Source organism: Pristiophorus japonicus, chromosome 8 (genome assembly GCF_044704955.1).
Source record: "Pristiophorus japonicus isolate sPriJap1 chromosome 8, sPriJap1.hap1, whole genome shotgun sequence".
Lineage (NCBI taxonomy): Eukaryota > Metazoa > Chordata > Chondrichthyes > Pristiophoridae > Pristiophorus > Pristiophorus japonicus.
Window position 1 is genome coordinate 186,211,060 of NC_091984.1, and position 20,952 is coordinate 186,232,011.

The 20,952-nt window shown below is 46.3% G+C and overlaps 1 protein-coding gene across 1 annotated transcript in view; it reads left to right on the plus strand.

The window, feature by feature from the left end:
- LOC139268260 (hepatocyte nuclear factor 1-alpha-like) overlaps positions 1–20,952 on the plus strand; it is a 292,924-nt gene that overhangs the window by 126,825 nt on the left and 145,147 nt on the right. The window contains exon 5 of the mRNA XM_070886311.1: positions 15,276–15,433. Coding sequence (XP_070742412.1) covers positions 15,276–15,433 — 158 coding nt within the window. The remainder of the gene's footprint in view (positions 1–15,275; positions 15,434–20,952) is intronic.

Here is a 20,952-nt window from a genome sequence, read left to right on the forward strand (position 1 = left end):
AGAACAGGAGCAGTTTGCTCCGTTCGGCCTCATCGCAGTCATTTATGTCTCCTATCTGCTCTACTTCCATAAAGTGGACAGAGTGGTCTCCTTTTTGGGTAAGTTTATTCACATGGGCCACCATCTGCCACAGCTGGGTCGCACTGTGGGGAACCATCTCATAGCTGCCCGCTTCACATAAGTAAATGCCGACTTAAGCCTGCATTTAGACGCAAGATCCTACAAATCCCCTGGGAGGACAGATGCACCAACATTAGCGTCCTCGACCACACCAACATTCCCAGCATTGAAGCACTGACCACACTCGATCAGCTCCACTGGGTGGGCCACATTGTCCACATGCCAGACACAAGACTCCCAAAGCAAACGCTCTACTCGGAGCTCCTTCACAGCCAATGAGCCAAAGGTGGGCAGAGGAAACCCTCAAAGCCTCCTTGATAAAGTGTAACCTTCGCACCGACACCTGGGAGTCCCTGGCCCAAGACCGCCCTAAGTGGAGGAAGTGCATCTGGGAGGGAGCTGAGCACCTCGAGTCTCAACGCCGAGAGCATGCAGAAATCAAGCGCAGGCAGCGGAAAAAGCCTGTGGCAAACCAGTCCCACCCACCCTTTCCCTTAACGACTATCTGTCCCACATGTGACCTGGACTGTGGCTCTCGTATTGGACTGTTCAGCCACCTAAGGACTCACTTTAAGAGTGGAAGCAAGTCTTCTTCAATTCCGAGGGACTACCTGTGATGATGCATCTAGCCAATTCCATGGGCCAACCTGTGAGCCCTCTCACAAACCATTCCCACACAATGACATGACAGACCTGATCACAAATCCCAAACACTAAACAAAGATTTATTACAACCCAATCAATGGACCTCAAAAACACTCACATCATCCATTATCACCCTTGTCCAACTCCTTATCACCCCTCTTACGCAGACCTATCCTTATAGTACGCCGCAGTGTCTCCCCTTTGCCTGCCTCATGGCTTTGGGAAGGCAGCTGTGTGTGTGGAGGAAGCTGCAAATGTCCTTCTCTGATGTCCCTGACCAGCTCTGGCCCTGGAAGGGCTGCCTGAAGAATGGGCTGCATCCTCCTATGCGCCTTCAGTCGGAAGTGGCCGGGCGAAGCCATGCTTGGCAGTAATTGCACAGTGGCATCTATTGGCTCAGGGCTGTTGTGAGCCATAGAGGCAACATCAGTATGCTGCTCCGAGGAGCCAGCACTCCCCCGGGGCAGGACCCCACCTCCCACACCAAGCTGCTGGACCACAGGTCGGTGGGGTGTGGTGGAACCCTTTGGCCCCCGGGGGATTGTCATGGTCACAGCCGCAATGGCAGCAGTCAGATGTCGCTTAGCCTCCAGCTGACTGCATGACAGCAGCCTCACTCTGGAAGCCATTAGAGCCGGAAGCAGTCAGAGGCTCCGTGCCCTATTGCCCAGAGTGCATGAGAGCATTCTGAGCTTCCAGGGCAGCGGCCATTCTGTGCAAAGAAAAGTCAAGATGAACTCGAGACACGGCTGCAAAGCCTGCCCTGTAAGAAGGCCAGGGAGCAGCTGCATCATGAGCATGAGGAGAATTCTGCAGTTCAAACACCACACTGCAGCCACACCACTGAAAACAGCTATTGCCACCAGGAATTAAGATTCCGCTCCATTTATGACACAAAAAAGGGCAATTTTGATCTCATTACCACCGCAATCATATCGATGGTAACGGGCGGCCAACGGTGGCGTGACCACTCCGTTTCGGGCGGTAGGGCAATTTCGGGCCCCACATCTGCGTCAATGTCAATTGCCAAATGTTATCTAATGTGCTGATTAAACAGCCAGCATTGGTGATGCATCAAGTTGGTGGCACTGGAAAGAAAGAGAGAGGGGGACATCATGGAAATATCAGGACCTGACAGAAATGGGAGGGAGGAAAGATAAAAGTACTACCTATACCTGAAAACAAGACGAAAGCAGACTGAAGGACACAGACAAAAAGGACAAAGAAAAGCAAACAGCAAAAGAGTGCAGGGGTAAATACAATTAACAACAAATTAGAAATAGAAAGTGAGCTATCGGGGTTCTACGTTCTGTATTGTTGAAGCAACACTGCTTCTACATGCTAAGCATAGAAATGCCAACATTCACACGGTGACATTTATCAGAATTTCTGAGCTCTGCGAACTATGTTAAAAGGTCATGCAGATAATGAAACTCTTATTAATCCACCTTTCATCATTGCTCTAATCTCCCTGTCAGAGGCAGACACCTGTGCTGACCCTTTCACAGACATTAGGTAAATTCAGTGCTGCGTATTCTGCCGATCACCACGCTGATTTTCATTACACTGCTGTGCTTCGCTGCCTGATTATGGCCTCTTTGCATTTTGACAAATGCCAAATTGTTTTGCTAATTTTCTTGAACTAGCTCATTTGATAAATTAATCTTGTATTGGCGTAAAATGTTTATTTGTTTGAAATTGTGAAAATAGTTCATTTAGGAATCCAGGTACAACGGCTGATTAATTAGCTTCCGAACTGGAAAGCTGGAATTTCTTCAAATTGCTAAGATCTGTTGTACAGTGATATCCAAACTCAAAAGGCCCATCCTTATTGTTCACATCCTTAGAGACTGCTCATCTTTATTGACTCAACCTGTGTTAGGAGATAAAATGTAGTCAGAATGTGGGCTATTTTAAAAGTATTGAGTAGTTAATCAGGGAGCCGAGCATTGCAGTAGGTTAGGCACTGGCCTTTCATCTCTGGGACTGGCTCAGGATAAAAGAGCCTACTGTCTGCTAGCTTTAGGAATCATGTGTGAAATGTACTCATGCAATCTGAGTCCAATTCCAAAATTGTCACTAATTGGCAATATCATTCAGAGAGGCTTAAGGATGGTTGGTATAGGTACAAATACCGCACTGGTGCAGTAGGAGATTCTTGAATGGTCCCCGCAAATTGGAAGGTAGCTAATGTAACCCTGCAATTTAAGAAAGGAGGGAGAGAGAAAACGGAGAACTACAGACCAGCCTGACATCAGTAGTAGGGAAAATTATTGAATCAATTATTAAGGACGTGGTAACAAGGCACTTAGAAAATAATGAGATTGGCAGAGTCAACATGGATTTATGAAAGGGAAATCATGTTTGATAAATCTGTTAGAATTTTTTGAGGTTGTAACTAGCAGAATAGATAAGGGGGGACCAGTGGATGTGGTGTATTTGGATTTTCAGAAGGGATTTGATAAAGTGCCACACAAGAGGTTATTGAACAAAATTAGGGCTCATGGGATTGGGGGTAATATACTAGCATGGATTGAGGATTGGTTAACGGGCAGAAAACAGAGAGTAGGAATAAACGGGTCATTTTCGGGTTGGCAGGCAGTAAGTAATGAGATGCCGCAATGATCGGTGCTTGAGTCCCAGCTATTCACAATCTATATCAATGATTTAAATGAGGGGACCAAATGTAATATATCCAAGTTTGCTGATGATACAAATGCCATGTAAGTTGTGAGGAGGATGCAAAGACACTTCAAGGGGATATAGACAGGCTAAGTGAGTGGGCAAGAACATGGCAAATGGAATATAATGTGGAGAAATGTGAAGTTATCCTCTTTGATAGGATAAATAGAAAAGCAGTATTTTTTAAATGGTGAGAGATTGGAAAATGTTGGTTGTTCAGAGGGACCTGGGTGTCCTTGTACACAAATCACTGAAAGTTAACATGCAGGTACAGCAAGCAATTAAGAAAGCACATGGTTTGTTGGCCTTTATTACAAGAGGATTTTTTATAAGAGTAAAGACGTCTTACTGCAATTATATAGGGCCCTGGTGAGACCGCACCTGGAATACTGTGTACAGTTTTGGTCTCCTTACCTAAGGAAGGATATACTTGTCATAGAGGGAGTGCAACAAAGGTTCACCAGACTGATCCCTGCGATGGAGAGGTTGAGTAGACCAGGCCTATATTCTCTGGAGTTTAGAAGAATGAGATATAATCTCATTGAAACATACAGAATTCTTACAGGGCTTGACAGGGTAGATGCAAGGAAGATGTTTTCTCTGGCTGAGGAGTCTAGAACTATTGGTCACAGTCTCAGAATAAGGGGTCGGCCATTTAGGACTGAGATGGAGAAAAACCTAATTTCATCCCCAGTCAAGGATGAACCAAAAATGAAAAATTGTTAAAACCACCGCTAATCATGTTGGAATTGAGTGGCTTGGGGTCAGTAAGTATTTTTTTCCCCCCTCAGCATTTTCTCTACACATTTTCTCCTCTACTTTTCTCCCTTTGCCTCCATTCTAAAAGCATCAATTTTTTCTGGGAATAGTTCCATGGACCCTTTACCCATTATTAATCTGTGAGCCTGGACAGTGATCGCCAGCGCCTATCCAACATCACAGCTGAGCCCATACAATGTTTGTACAGTGCGCGTCTTGGAGGGTTGCTGTATAGCAATCATAGAATGATACAGCACAGAGGGAGGCAATTCGGCCCATCGTGCCTATGCCAGCTCTTTGGTAGAGCTGTCCAACTAGTCCCACTCTCCTGCTCTTTTTCCCATAGCGCTGTCAATGTTATTCCCTTCAGGTATTTATTTGATTCCCTTTTGAAATGTGTTTTTATCTTTTTTGTACGGGTACTTTCTCCCAGGAATGAGAATTCTGGGAAGATGCTCTCTTCCTCGAAATCGGTTTTAGTGCTTCAATCACTGTTTAAACTGATATCAGCTGCTCACTTGAGATCTTCCCAAGTCTGCATGACTCACAAATCGAAACTTTGGGGGTAATTTTAAGCGAACTCGTTGGGCGGGAATCTCTTGTGATCGGGTGTTTCAATGGAGAGTAGAATCGGGCGGTGTATAATGCCAGCGTTGCACCCGGTCCTGCCAAGTTTTCCAACAGGTGGATTAAGTTAAAAATGCCCCTTTACTTCTGAGTCATCAGAATCGCCTTGTCTGTAGGTTTTAATATTTTTAGTAATGGTGCATCATATTGCACTATTACATAAATGACTCAATTTAGGCACAAATAGAGAGTAAAGTTCCTTCTACCCTGCCTCAGTTCCAACCTCAGAACATAAGAACATAAGAATTAGGAGCAGGAGTAGACCATTCAGCCCCTCGAGCCTGCTCTGCCATTCAATAAGATCATGGCTGATCTTCTATCTCAACTCCACTTTCCTGCACTAGACCCATATCCCTTGATTCCCTCAATATTCAAAAATATATCGATCTCTGTCTTGAATATATTCAACAACTGAGCCTCCACAGCTCTCTGAGATAGAGAATTTCAAAGATTCACCATTCTCTGAATGAAGAAATTTCTCCTCATCTCAATCATAAATGGACGACCCCTTACTCTGTTTATGACTTCTGGTTCGAGACTCCCCAGCCAAGAGAAATATCCACTCTGCATCTACCCTGTCAAGCCCTGTAAGAATTTTGTATATTTCAATGAGATCACCTCTCATTCTTCTAAACTCCTGGCAGTAAGGGATTGAGGTCACAGCCATAGGTACAGGGACGGATAATCAAATTCATTATATTTCCTCTGGCTGGAGAGGTTGGTTTAGGTAAAAGAATTGGAAATTGCTCAAACCAGCACAGTATCCTATATAAGCCTTTAATTGTACTTTTTAATTCTACTTGATAACCCTTGTACTTAATTCTGAGTCACGTTCAATTATCTCCTCAGTGTATAGGAGCCAATCCCTCCAATACCATCAAATCTTTACCCGTGAGTTTACAAGATACTTCAGCCACATAATAACAAGACTGTTTGCCTTGTGTTAGAGATCTGAATTATGAGGAAAGACTGGAGTGACTTCGGATTTTCAGGCTTGAAAGGAAGTACCTGCAAGGTAATCTTATATAAGATAGTGAATGGTATAGAAAAGGTAAATCCAGAAAATCACTTTTGAGAGTAGAACAAGGCGGCACGAATTCAAACTAATCAAAGACAAATTTAGGACTGATATTACAAAGTCCATTTTTTATATGGATTGCAATCAATACATAGAATGGACAGAGTCTTGTGGAGAACAACCCTGGAACCATTTAAGAACCATTTGTATGCTGCAATCAAAGGACCTTAGAGAGCTAAGATGGGCCGAATGGCCTCCCTCATCTGTAATTATCTTGTGAAATAAAACTGGAGACCTGCAAGAGAGTAGAGTAATTCTTTTATTTTAGAGAGAAACCCAGCTTAGAATATGCCTCCTGGGATGTGGGCATCGCCAGCAAGGCCAGTATTCATTGCCCATTCCTAGTAGAGAAGGTGGTGGGTGATGGGCCAACGGAGGGGTCTGTTAGGTCACTTCAGAAGGCAGTTAAGAGTCAACAGGGCCAAAATTCAGGTTCGCCAGAAACCTGGCGTAATTACCATTTTTAAGTGTCTTCACCACCGGGTAGGATGAGGTCGACTCTTGATCGATATTCAGCTTTGTCAATTTTTTTAAACGGCCAGGAAGTCAGTCATAACGAGGGTGGAAGTGCGGCAGGAGCAATGGTGACGTCATCGCACGTCTGCGCCACCACATCTCTCCCCTCCTTTAAAGGGAAGAGAATCGGCGATTATTTAGGTTCGGCCACTGGACCACCAGGGAGAGTTTCGACCGGGCCAGTGGCCTGGCACCCGAGAGGGGGTGCCCGGCTGCCTGTCCAGTCGAACCCAGGGGCATAATAGTCCGACCGACATGGACGGCGGTATAGATTCAGCAGTTCCGAATGAATACAGTCAGGAGCTACCCCTCCTTTTACAGCTCCCTTCCCAGTCCATAATTCCTGCTCTTCTCTACTCGCATCCTCCTGTAGCTTGTGTATATTCATTTCTCCGGATCCTATGGCGGCTGCAGCAATTATAGTAACTGGCTCCGTGCCTGCAGCTTCTTTGGCGACCTCATCTGCTAACTCATTGCCTCTTTGAAGGGCATCTTCTACCTTCTTGTTGGCTTTTATCTTCATCGCTGCTGCTTCCGTGGTTCCTGGGCAGCTTCTACTAATCGTCTAATGATATTCTTGTTTTATGTGTCCTCCTCCCGAGATTACATACTCCCTCCTACTCCATGCTGTCATATAGTCGTGTACAGCTCCAAATGCGTTCCGGCCATCGGTATAAATATTAGCCCTTTTTCGCTTGGCTAATTTTAACGCCTCGGTGAGGGCCACCAATTCCGCAACTTCTGCTGTTAAAGTTCCCTCCAATCCTCCTTTTGCTACAATTTTCCTGTCTTGATTAACTACAGCCCAACCTGTATGGGGTTTTCCCTTTATATATCTGCGTGATCCGTCTACATACAAGGTTCGTTCCGGGTTCTCCATGGGTTCATCCAACACGTGTCCCTGTATGTCATCATCTAATGTCAGTTGGCATTCATGTGCCTCTCCCTCTGATAGTATACCGTCTGCCGGATTCACTCGGCCATCCCTCACTATCTGTACTGACCGGTCCTTAGGTATGAGGACTGCTTCCAACGCATCTCTTCGGTTGTCTGAAAAGGACCGTAGTATACCGGTATTCAGTAACTCTACTAGGGTATGTTACATGTGTAGCACTGTCTGTCCGGACATTACCACTGGTTCGCAGACCCTGATTGCCCAAGCTGCACAATCTAACGCAGCCACACACCGAACCATTCCACTGACCACTGGTATTTGTTGCGTAGAGTAAAAGGCTATCGATCACATGTTTCCCCCATGCACTTGTGCCACCACAGCATTATAGAAGTCGCCTTCTATGCTGCAATGTATGTGGAAAGGTCGGGTTATATTTGGGAGTCCCAGGGCCGGTGCTGATATGAAGGCGGTTTTCAGTTCGGTGTATTCGACATCTTGCTCCGGTCCCCATTCTATTTTATCCGTGGAGGCCTTTCCTCCCTTCACCAGCTTCTGGATGGGCTCTGCAATATTCATGAAGTGGGGTATAAAGTTCCGGCAATAATTAAACAGTCCGTGTACCTATCGCACCCCCCTCACCGTAAATGGTTGCCTTTCGGTCCTCGGGTAGGGCTTTGGAAGCTTGATTTATTTCATGCCCTAAATATCGCATCAGGTTGAGTCCTACCTGAGCTTTCTTGGGGTTCACTTTAAAACCAGCTTGTTCCAAGGCCTGTAGGGTGCACAACAGTGCTCCCGTCCTGACTTTCAGACACGATCAGAAGATCGTCCACGTACTGCACCGGTGTTTCCGTACTGTGTCAAATCTAGGTCCTCCAGTGCCTGACTTATTACCCGGTGAAATATATTGGGACTGTTGTGGAATCCCTGAGGGACTCTTGTCCAGGTGTATTGTCGGGCCCCCACCGTAAAGGCAAACTTATCCTGGGATTCACATGCCAGGGGATGGGCCAGAACCTGTTGGCTATATCTAGGACCGTGAAGATCCCATGTTCGGGTTTCAAGCCGTTGAACGTGGTCGATGGGCTGGCTACTATGAGATGTTCTCTTGGGGTCATTTTATTTAGCGTTGTATAATCTGTATAATCCATCTGGCTTCTGGACCGGCCATACCGGGGAATTGGCAGTGGAGGTGGCTCCTCTCAACACTCTCGTACTATCTCCTGCACCACCCTCCTCACTTCAGGTTTTATAGGATATTGTTGATGCGTGTTGTGGACGGGGCCTGGTATTATAATTACCCTCTCGCATTCCTGTTTTTTACCCACCCACACTCCGTTAACAGTTTCGCACAGTATTCCCTTTTTCCCCTCTTTCACACTTCCTAGTTTTGTTGTTTTTGGTGCCATGGCCCTATTTCCCCCCACCCATTGTTTTCGTCCGTTGGAGTCGACCCATATCGATTGTCTATTCTTTGGGTTGATTAGTATGTTTAATTCATTCAGAATATCTACGCCTAAAATAGTTCCCTCCGGGTTTTTGCAGACCCATAACTGCACTGGTAACAATACTCCTACCTCTAATAACTGCATCTCACTTTTCTATGCTCTCGTTTGATTTTCCCCCCCACTCCTTGGATAAGTATTGAGTGTTTGGTGAGGGGGAGGTCTAAATTAGTTATTGACATTAACGCCCATGTATCTACTAACATATCACACTGCCAGCCCCCTAACAGCGCGGTTATATACATATGGAGGTCCTGTCCCTTCCTGGGGACCGATGCTACCGACGCTTTTGTCTGTGCCAGGGACTTGATGATCTCAATCAGCTGGTCTCTGGACACTTGTTCGTTTGGGGGTAGGCTTCGCTGTCCTCTGGGTCCTTGCCCCTCGCTACCTCCTCCCTTTGCCCAGCAATCCTTGACCTCATGTCCGAGCCTGCTGCAATTGTGCCATTGTTTCGGTATCTTCCTTGGAGCTCTGCACTCCTTATGCCAGTGCCCGGGTTTGTTAAGAGTTGTAACACATTTCGGGTTTCCTGACCGCCCCTACTGCCCCCAATTCTTCCGCAGCGGCCTCCTTCATTTTCTGTTGGTTGTCTAGTTCAGTTGCCCGTCGTACCAGTCATCACACATTTGTATTGTGACCAACCCAGTTTTTAATATGGCTTGTTGGGCGTTGCTCAATCTGTCTTTGTACATCTTTTGAAAAGCTAGATTGTCCCTGTTAGGTTGTGGTATGCCTGAATGGGCCAAAAAGCTGATTCATGTGCTGATTCTCCTTTATTTTGTGTGACCCCCATTATTATTCCCCAATTTACGGGTACTGCTCCCATGACCCGTGTGACATCAGCTTTGAATAGATCGCAGTCTGCCGCCTGTTGGGCAACTGTGGGTGCCGTCTCGGTACACCATGTCCCGTCCCTGAAATTTTGGGCCAGTCGCTCCCACATATCTTCGCTCATTTTTGCTCTGACTAATCCTCCCACATTTTGATTGTGAAAATTATGACATATTCGCATTTCCCTCATTTTTTGCCAAAATGCCCCCTTCCCTTGTCTGGCAGTATCTGTGATAGTTTTAGTTTGTTACCCGGGGAAAATGACACGTACGTAGTTTTGACCTGATCTGCCACTGCTGGGAGAGCTATTGCCCGCTTTGGGACTACAGGGACCGCTGGAGCTCCTAGTATGAACTTTACTTTAATGGGGGCCGCTAGTAGTTGTTCCTCATAGGGAGGTGGTCCCTCCCACTCGTGGTCTTGGTTGTACTCAGCTGCCTTTCTGCCTAAGGCCCCCCAGTCTATTTCGTCGTCCTTCTCATGTGTTGTGACGGGCGCTTTCCAGTCAGTAGTCTAGTCTGTCTACATAATTCATAATATGCGCGAATAACTAAAACGAGGGCTTTCTCCTCCTTTTGTTTCTTTTCCGACTCCCACCACTTCCTTTGTTCTGTGGGTGGGTCGTCTGGTTTCCAATTTTCTTTAATCGTCTTTTCAATTAGTTTCTGATTTTTGTCTGCTAGGTACCACGTCAGAGATCTCTCCAGTCCCCACTCGAGTTTTTCACTTCCCATGGTTATTTGTTGTCAGCGGTATGTCTCTTACTTCCTCATCTGAGTGAGACTGTTACTTGCAACCTATTGGTTGTCAGCGGTACATCCCTTCCTTACTCATCTTGAGTGAGACCATAGTTGTAACTCCTACCAATTATCAATTACAATGTTACACAGACACACTTCTATATAACCGATCGCAATTGTTTCATCTAGGATCTTCCGTTGACTACTCGAAGTCTCGGCCAGACCTGCAGATTTGGATCTCTCAGGCAGTTGATACTAGATGGATTTCTGCCCTTGTCCTAACTGTGTATGGTAATTAAAACGTACTCACGTGACATGGCTTCCATCTGCCGGTGTCCGCCGCCCGCTTGAGGTCCTGCCGACTACGCCAATTGAAGTGAAGTATTTGAAATAACCACTTGACACCAGGTCTGCGTTCGAAGATTCAAGCAGTCTTTATTCGCACCGGTGGGGAAAATGACCTGCTATATGTCTAGCCAGGTCACTGTCCAACGATTCATAGTTTCAAATAACCTTTTTACACTTAACGGTACATGCTCAACCTCGTGCACGATCCTTTGGCACCATTTGATTCGTTCAAAGCCCACATGCACAGTGGCTGATTGGTTAATTCTCTTTTGCTTCACATAATCACTCACCAATTTTTTGTGCCTAGCTTGCGTAACATTCAAAGTTTGCATGAAGTTTGTGGTTTGTACATTTGAAGCCGTTACTGCTTCTTGGATACGCCATTTATCAACCACACCCAGTGCTCACGCTTCGAACATTATTTCAGGGATTTATTTTAGCTAAAGCGGATCTGTGGTTTATGCGTACGTGCTGTCTCAGCCATTGCAGCAAATGTACAGGTTGCATTGTTAACCCCTTAATTCCTGAAGGATGCAGTGTCCCACTTCAATGACCCTTCGTCAGAACTGGAGAGTGTTCGGAAAGAACAGATTTTTAACAAGCACTGAAAGGGGGAGGGGAAGAAAGAACAAAAGGGAAGGTCTGTGATAGGTTGGAAGACAGGAGAGATTAGAGAGACAAAAGGGATTATGGCCCAAATTCAAACGGTAATGCCAGGAGTTAGAAAAGCATTAGTCAAGATAGGGTGTGAATGGTGGGATAATGACCAGCAGCCATTAGAGACGAGGAGAAAAAAGAAAGAAACAGGCTCTGAGGGGGGTGGGGGAAAGGGAACCATAGGTTGGCAGCAGTTATGCTCTGAAAGTTTTGAACTCGATGTTGAGTCCAGAAAGCTGTAAAGTGCCTAAACGAAAGATGAGGTGCTGTTCCTCGAGCTTACGTTGAGCTTCATTGGAACAGTGTAGGAGACCGAGGATGGAGAGGTCAGAGTGGGAATGGAGTGGAGAATTAAAGTGACAGGCGACTGGAAGCTCAGGGTCACACTTGCGGACTGAAAGGAGATGTTCCGCAGAGCGGTCACCCAATCTGTGCTTGGTCTCCCCAATGTAGAGAAGACCACAGCGTGAGCAGCGAATACAGTATACTAAATTGAAAGAAGTACAAGTAAATCACTGTTTCACCCTACTTTTGTCACTAGTATCTGCACCAAGTTCACGTACTGCATAGGTTAGATGCTGAGCAATGCTTTCTCTACTCTGCCCCAGCAATGGCCCCAAGTTTCCACACGCTACAAAACGGGCGCCCCTCCGAGCTGGGCGCCCGTTTTACGCACCGAAAACGGCGCCTGAAAAAAACGCGCGATTCTGGAGCGCCCTGCCGCTCCATGGCAGCTTGGCGCGGCGCCCAGGGGGGCGGAGCCTACCACTCGCGCCGATTTTGTAAGTGGGAGGGGGCGGGTACCATTTAAATTAGTTTTTTTCGTGCCGGCAACCCTGCGCGTGCGCGTTGGAGCGTTCGCGAACGCGCAGTGTGAAGGAAACATTGGCACTCGGCCATTTTTGTAGTTCTTTGTAGCTGTTCAATTTTTAAAATTTTTTTAATAAAAGCACATTGCCCTTCCATGATCAGCACTGAGGCTTCTTGCAGCCGTACGAAGGCTGCAGGAAGCCTCAGAAGTTGAGGCAGCCGTTTCCCGATGGCCTCCCACCCCTGCCATCGGGAACGGCTGCCTCCATCCTGCCTCCCCCCCCGCTGCGGTCGGTCGGGCCCTCACTCCCTCCCCCCACCCGCTCGCCCACCCGCCATCAGGAACGGCTGCCTCCATCCTGCCTCCCCCCCGCTGCAGTCGGTCGGGCCCTCACTCCCTCCCCCCACCCGCTCGCCCACCCGCCGTCGGGAACGGCTGCCTCCTCCCTGCCTCCCCCCCTGCTGCAGTCGGTCGGGCCCTCACTCCCTCCCCCGCCTCCCACCCGCCCCCCGCCGTCGGGAACGGCTGCCTCCATCCTGCCTCCCCCCCCGCTGCGGTCGGTCAGGCCCTCACTCCCTCCCCCGCCTCCCACCCGCCCCCCGCCGTCGGGAACGGCTGCCTCCATCCTGCCTCCCCCTCCACTGCGGTCGGTCGGGCCCTCACTCCCTCCCTCCCCCTGCCGTCGGGAACGGCTGCCTCAACTTGTGAGGCTTCCTGCAGCATTCTCCCTGCCTGAAGCACTTTCACACAGGTAGGAAGATGGTTTATTTAATCTTTTCTTTGCTTATAAATTTTTATTCAGGTTGGATTTATTTGTATAATATTTGTATAGGTATAAATAAGGATTTATTGTAGAATTTAATGACTTCCCTTCCCCCCCCCCCCCTCCCCCCGCCCCACCTCGTTCCGGACGCCTAATTTGTAACCTGCGCCTGATTTTTTAATGTGTAGACAAGGTTTTTTCAGGCCTACAAAAATCTTCACTTGCTCCATTCTAAGTTAGTTTGGAGTGCGTTTTCACTGTGAAAACTTTGAAATCAGGCGTCAGTGGCCGGACACTCCCCCTTTTGAAGAAAAAATTCTGTTCCAAAGTGAAACTGTTCTAACTGACTAGAACTGCAGAAAAAAAAATGTGGAGAATTGCGATTTCTAAGATAGTCCGTTCTCCACCAGTTGCTCCTAAAAATCAGGAGCAAATCATGTGGAAACTTGGGGCCAATGTGTCTTCACCCGGTGTCAGAAGGACACCTATTGCACCAGGGTGGCATTTACATGTCCCATACCAGCAGGTCAATGTTCTAATTCAATGATGTTGCCATTTAGATACCAATTTGTCTGAATTATGGGTAGCTTGGTGCTGTGGACCTGCACTAACGAAGAACTGGGTAGCGATCGCTCAAATTAATATCACAGAGGTACCTGGCAGCCATTGTACAGAGACTTTCACCCCGGACGGGATTAAAACTCAGCTCCCAGATGTAAAAGGACAGAGTGCTAACCTACCATAGCAAAAAGAGCAACCCATCTCACTCAAAGAATTTGGCCGATTTGTTGCATAGTTTTGAAGGTGGAGAAATGTGTGCCTTAAACCAGTTTTGGGAGAGGTGACCAGCCAGTGGGAAAGATTTAAAAAAAACAGAGCAAAGCTTGACTGGTTTTTAATTGTTTGTTACAATTCTCTAATTTGTGCACAATCAAACCATAGAAAATGTAATTCACTGCTTGTTGCATGTGCACAATTACTTGTCCTAATAATTATCATCTGAATCCCATAATCAGATATTCACAAGATCACAGGATAAGTGCAGTTTCACCCATCTCAGCACCTTTATCTTGGTGGGGGTGGAGAGGAGAGGCTTAACCGTCTTCCATTCAAATAACTCCAAAGTGTCCACTTGGTTTTGTAACATATATTATGGGCTAGATTTTCGTTTTTTGTGAAAACGATAGTTTTACACCAAAATTACTGTTTTCGCTGCGCTACCATTTTTAGGCCTAACTTTCGGCCTTTACGCATCGGTAAAGTCGGCATTGCACGACTATTCGTGGCGCAAACCACGAGTTTCAGCGACTTTAGTCTGGGGCCGGTAGCACTGCGAGAGAGACCTTGGGAGGGGGGAAAAAAACATTCACAAAACCCTTACCTACTACATCGCTGAAAAGGAATTAAAAAATAAAAACTTTAACTTACCTTTTTTGTAGGTCTTCATACTTACCGCTGCTGGCAGGGTTGCACCGGCAGGTTTGCCTGTCAGTATTCTGAGCGTGGCGAAGAGTGCCGAAATTACGATGGTAACGCAATCCACAGCGTTGCACCTCGTTTTACGTTGGCGCACCTCTCCCCGGCGGTACTTGAAAGCGCTGCCGGGGAGAGGTGCCCGAGGATCCCACCGACCGGGTTTTGGCCGCGGAGGGTCAAATCGCGGTGAAAACCCGGTCGCAAAGTCGGCGAAAATCTAGCCCATACTGTGAATTTTTTTGCCCCTAATTTCTGATACTCTCTCCTTAAAACCTTCGACTCCACTTCACAGCCTTAAAAATCTTCCGAAAGCCTGTCTTATTGTCAAGCTTTCAGCCACCTCTCCTAACTCTCCCACCATGGCTCGGCATCCATTCCTTCATCGATTGTATTTCTCTTCCCTGCCACCCCAACCCCTCTGCAATTTCCTCTGGGATATTTCTAAAGTTCTATTGTTGTTCCTGGGTTGATTTTATTCCATATTTGACCGAGGATATTGCTGACAACAGCTTTCCATGTGGATATTAGTGCTATATTGTTGACCCCCCCCCCCCCCCCAGTGACACCCACACTGAAAGACTAATGAATACGACATAACAAGTTTAACAAGAAGCACTTTGAAGGCTATAACATTTAAATGCTGTGGTCAATAATATGGTCAAATTCCTTATTTCATTCGAATGGCTTGGAACTAAAAGAAAGCACTCGGCTCCACATTTGAGGCTCAGTATCCATCATTCTCACAAGATGTCTGGGAAACTGATACTTTGTGATAAATGCTTTTCAAAAAGTTCCCTAACTTTTCTTTTCTCATGACAGGAATAAGGTATGGACAGCAAGCATCCAATGATATTGTGCCTCCATCTGTTAGTCAGCATGGCAACAGCACTATGGTGACAACGCACTCAATACTTCAACCTGTTTCTCCTCCGGGTCTGGAGCCAAGCCACAGTTTGTTGACTACGGACACCAAACTGGTAAGTGCATCAGTAATTATAGAATCACGATTGGTTATGTAGGGTGATGCTGTCACCAGAGAGTCAGCACAGTCATACTGGTATGTAATTATTCCACAGACCCAACTCTCAGTACTTTGCTCTTTTTATACATTTTAATAGATACTTTGTTTTTCTTTTAAAAAGCCTTTATGATTCTATCTAAAAGCTTGAAGTACAGCAACTAGAACTTCGACTATTTTTTGTAATCCATAATAATTTTTTGTAATTATTATTATAGATGCAGTGCTAGTTTAAACTGAGTACAAGTTGAACTGAGATATATTCAAGAAAGTTTTCTGGTATATTTTGAATAACTCTGGAGAAACATTTTACTCAAATGAACTTGGCATCTCTGGAATAATCTGGACCTCCAGCTTCTCCCTCATATTCAACAATTCTTCCCTTACCAGTTGACACCTCCATGTCAGGAATGGCTCTGCCAGCCTGTCATTCTCTCCTCCACTTAAGTGCTTCTCCACTACCAGCTGAGAGCTACCAAATCTTGCCCTTTTATGTGGCATCTAACTCAAAAGACTAGGGATTCAAGACTGGCTTCCAACTAGGACCTTAGAAGAGAGTCAAAGCAATGACATGTCTAAGCTGACACTCCAGTGCAGTACTGAGGGAGTGCTACACTGTCGGAGGTGCCGCCTTTCGGATGAGCCATTAAACCGAGGCTCCGCCAACAGAACAGCTTCCTCTTTTCCCAGTGCCTCATGAATCAAAACCCCACCCTCTTACACCACTCTTTGAACCAAGCATTTAACTCTCTGATCTGCTTGTCTCCTTGCCATTTTGTCAATTGGCTCAGGTTACAATCCAGATATTATTACCTTTGAGGTACTGCGTTTAAATTTGAACCCTAGCTCCTCAAACTCTCTCAGCAGAACCTCATTCCTTGTTCTACCTATGTCGTTGGTTCCTACATGGACCATGACAACTGGATCTTCCCCTCCCAATACAGATTCTTCTCCAGCCTTGGGCGGAGGTATCCTTAACCCTGGCACTGGTGCTGCAGTCTGTTTGCGCATCCACCCTGCAGACTTTACCCTCACCAACACAGGCAGCAAGAACCTCATACCTGTTGAATAAGGACAAAGGCCAAGGCTCCTCCAGCACTGCACCTGAGACACCTTACCTGCCTGAGTTGCAGTCACACTCTCCTGCCCCTAACCACTAATCAGACCTGCACCACAACCTAACCTAAGGAGTGTGACTGCCTCCTACACCAAAGTGTCCAGGTAACTCTTCCGCTCCCTCATTCCCCGCAATGTCTGCACCTCGGACTCCAGCTCAACAATTCTGAGCTAAAGTTCCTCGAGATGCAGGCACTTACTGCAGACGTGATTTTCCGAGCTCGTGAAGGTCTCCACAAACTCCCACACGCTGCAGTTGCAGCACACCACCTGCACTGCCATCTCTATACAGGTGCAGCGCCTAAAATCCAAAATCCTCGGGCCGAGGCCGTTCCGGATTCTGGGCTTTTCTGGACTTTCAATTTGTTTCTGACCACGAATCCGGAAACACCCGAGCCCAGGTTCGGGTATTTCCGGATTTCGGAACGGCAGAAAGATGGGCGGGGGGGAATCCCGCCAAGGAGCTGTTTGGGCCATCCGGCCCCGGCGAGTATGTTGTTGGACGGGCCCCACCAAGGAGGCTTCGAGGTAAGGGCAGCGGCGGTGATGTGAGGCCCATGGTCGGGCAGCGGCAGGGCCCCGAGGTCGGCAGAGTCGTCAGCTTCAGATTCCGGAACATTTTACAGATTCCGGACGACCCTGCCACTGATCATCCCAGAGTCCAGATTCCGGAACATTCTGGATTCCTGAACTCTGGATTCTCGACGCTGCACTTGTATGACCTTGTTTTAGTTATTTAATTAATTAAAGTTTATGTTTTTAATTTACTGAGCTTATAGTTTAGTTTTTAACTAATTACTAGATCTAGTTTAAGTTATAGGTAGATGAAATTAAATATTTAACTGTAACAATAATCATTCCCAAGTATTGGAGGCAAAAAGCAACACCTTCTTCCCCCTCTGCTTCGAATTCCTACTCTCTCCAAATTCCTGACTTTAACATTCTGTTTAAGTGCATTCCTTTTAAGACACTTAATGCAATCCACTCAACTAATGTCACCAAAACAGATTATCTGGTCATTATCACATTGCTGTTTGTGGGAGCTTGCTGTGCACAAATTGGTTGCCGCGTTTGCTACATTAGAACCGTGACTACACTTTAAAAGTACTACATTGACTGTAAAGGGCTTTGGGATGTCCTGAGGCTGTCAAAGGCGCTATATAAATGCAAGCTCTTTCCTTTATTGGTAATCACACCAGTGGAGCTAAAATGTAATAGATACAAATTATAGGCACGAACATTCTTCTTGAAATAGGTGGAAAGGACCAGGGCACATTGTCGATAAATGAGACCACAAATCCACAATCATCAAATGGAAGAATATATTTTTTTTAAATAAGGCTATAAAACAAAAGAGCTTCCTAGAATGTAAGTAGGGATAAAATATGAGATAAAACAATTAGCATCAAATCTAATGCTGTTTTCATATTGAACTTCGACCAATGGATCCCATAACCTGGGTCTCATGAAGCCAGTAGCTAAATGGATGTAAAACTGTTGGATTTGTTTCAACCACCAGCCAGGGCGATCTGGGTCTACCTAACTGCAGATAGTCTTTCCGCAGCCGGTAACTGAGCTACTCCAGTAACTGCTCGTGTTGGTGGTAACGCCCTGAAGGAGTTGAAGTATGATTGCCAGCTCAGGCGAGAATCTGCCTTGCCCTTCAATAACCTCGGTGCATGGATTCTACCAACAGTAGACAAATCAGCAACATCCACTTTATTTATGTATTTATTAATTTACTGATGTCGGAAGTGTCTAAGGAACTCGTTGCAGGTAAATATTTAATTTCATCTACCTATAACAATAAAGCATCCCTGTAAATGTAATTCGGAGTGCCTTTAAATGCAGTGAGAAATAGAGTGATAAAGTAGGCAAATAATGCACGTTCTACAAATAACAATGGTGTTAGGGAAAATGAATTGAAACCTTTATGCAAGCAGTTCAGAAGGGCAGTGAATAACTTTACAAACCCCTTGAGCTGTTTCCAAAAATCCATTAACCCTTCAAGACCACTTGTTTTCTTCCTATTTTGCTTAATTCACACCAGTTTCCTCGCAACATTAAATTTTTATGTTCGAGATTCCCCATCGAGAAACGATGCTGATGGGAGACCAGTAATTAACATAAGATCGGAACCAGTGACACAGAAACTCATAATGTAGAAACTGCTTGTAAAACTAATCCATTAAAGGAGGAAGCTCTGACAACAGGGTTTCTTTCTGCACTTCTCCTTCTGACTCATGACCCTTGGTACATCCATCAAATCCATCACTCAATAGATAAGGGGGCTGAAATTGCCCCTTTCCTTAAGGCTTGTTACCACCGGAAATCGGCGGCCCCACTGCAGAGTGCAATGGCCGCCGATTTTTCGTGGAAAGGCCGCCATTTTAAGAATTCTGCTCCTGTGGTATCCCGGCGATGACCCGCTCCCCCCCTACTGCCCCGCTGCTGCCGATCCGTCCTAAGTGCGTCATCAGAGCGCACACTGCCGATGTTCCCTCCCGATCACGAAATTCCACCAAGAAAATCTTGAGGCAGCTTTTCCTACTGGTGCACTGTGCTTGGAGTGCTTCTAAAATGGCGGTGCGACTGCCATTAAAGGGGAAGACCTACTGCCACGGCCGCCATGTTTTTTTTGTCGGCTGACTGCCTTTTTGGGTGCCAGGCTGCTGGCCCGGCCGAAACTCTCGCTGGTGGCTCAGTGGACCGAATGTAAAGGATTGCGCAGGCTCGTCCCTTTCAGTGAAGGGGAGAACCGTGGTGGCGTGCCATTATGACTAACTTCCGGCCCACTGGAAAAAAAAGCCAAAGAGCGGAAATTCACTCGAGGCCACCACATCCACCATGCCGGTAAAAACTGAAACAGGGTAGTTGCGTCGTGTTTCCAGCAGTGGACAATTTCAGCTCCAAAATCTCTTTGATTCGGACTTAGTCTCCCCCCACCCCTAATTATCCTTTGTTTCCCTTGGCTGTGGCTCAGTGGGTGGCACTCTCACCTTCTCCATCAGAATGTTGTGTGTTCAAGCCCCCACTCCAGCACATTAATCTATGCTCCCACTCGAGTGCAATACAGAGAGGGAGTGCTGCACTATCAGAGGAATTGGCTTTCAGATGAGATGTTAAACCGAGACTCCATCTGCCCTCTCAGGTGGACGTAATAAACCTGGCACTATTTTGAACAAGAGCGGGGGAGTTCGCTCCAATGTCCTGGCCAATATTTATTCCTCAAACCAACTAAAATAGATTATCTGATCATTATCACATTGCTAGCTGTGCGCAAATTGGCTGCTGGATTTCCTACGTTACAACCGGGACTACACTTCAAAAGTACATCATTGGCTGTAATGCGCTTTGGGATGTTTAGCATCGCAAGGTACCTCACATAAAATGACTTAATGTGGAGTGCAGGGACTGTTGTTACACTGACAAACACAGCAGCCATTCCATTCTCAGAAGGACCAACAAACACCAATGATACGAATGAGCAGTTCATTCGTTTATTTTGGCGGTGCTGTTGGTGCAAGAAATATTGTCCAGAACACCAGGAGAACTTGTTGCCCTTCTTCAAATTGTGCCACCGAATCTTTAATGCCCACCTCAACTGCTGGAACAGGCTCATCTGAAGGCCAGCACCTCCCACAATAAAGCACTCCCTAGTACCACACCGGTGTGCCAGCCTGGATTATGTGCCGACTTCTTGGTTCGGTGATCGTAACCACAGCTTTCTGACTCGGGCAAGAGTGCTACCCACTGAGACACGCTGACTCAAGGCATGGTAAAGCCTGTTGCACTTTTGTACACAGAGAACAGGAGGATAGCTCGGATCAGGGATGCTATGCAGTTGTCAATACAAATTATTTTTACTTACCTGAGTTCTCTGGGCAGGCTGTCTCAGGATCTGAGCCAAGTTAAACAGGCCTGAAAGAGTCCTTCAACAGAATTAAACAAAGCCAAATATTTTGATTTTACTCACATTACCTAGCACTGAGCTTGACAACTTGGAGAGCTGCATCTGAACCTGGTCGAGTTCCTGAAAGCACATTCCTGTCACAATACAATGCTTACAAGGTCAGAGTACAGCTGTGAATAAAGCGATGCCAGGCAATTATCCTCGTTATTTTTTTCCTGCTCCCACTGCGGGAATGAGGTGGTGACAGCAGTGCTAAGCGAAACAGTTTCAAAGATCGGTGTGATAGCTATGATACAGTGGTCGGCACAACTTCCTTTTGAAGTCGTTATAACACTGAAGAATTTCTCTACAGGTAATAAAAGGATGGGGTTGAAATCGGGCCGTGCAATGTCAGTGACAGTTGTTTTGAAAATATACAGGCACTGATTTTGCACCATTACCAGCTTAAC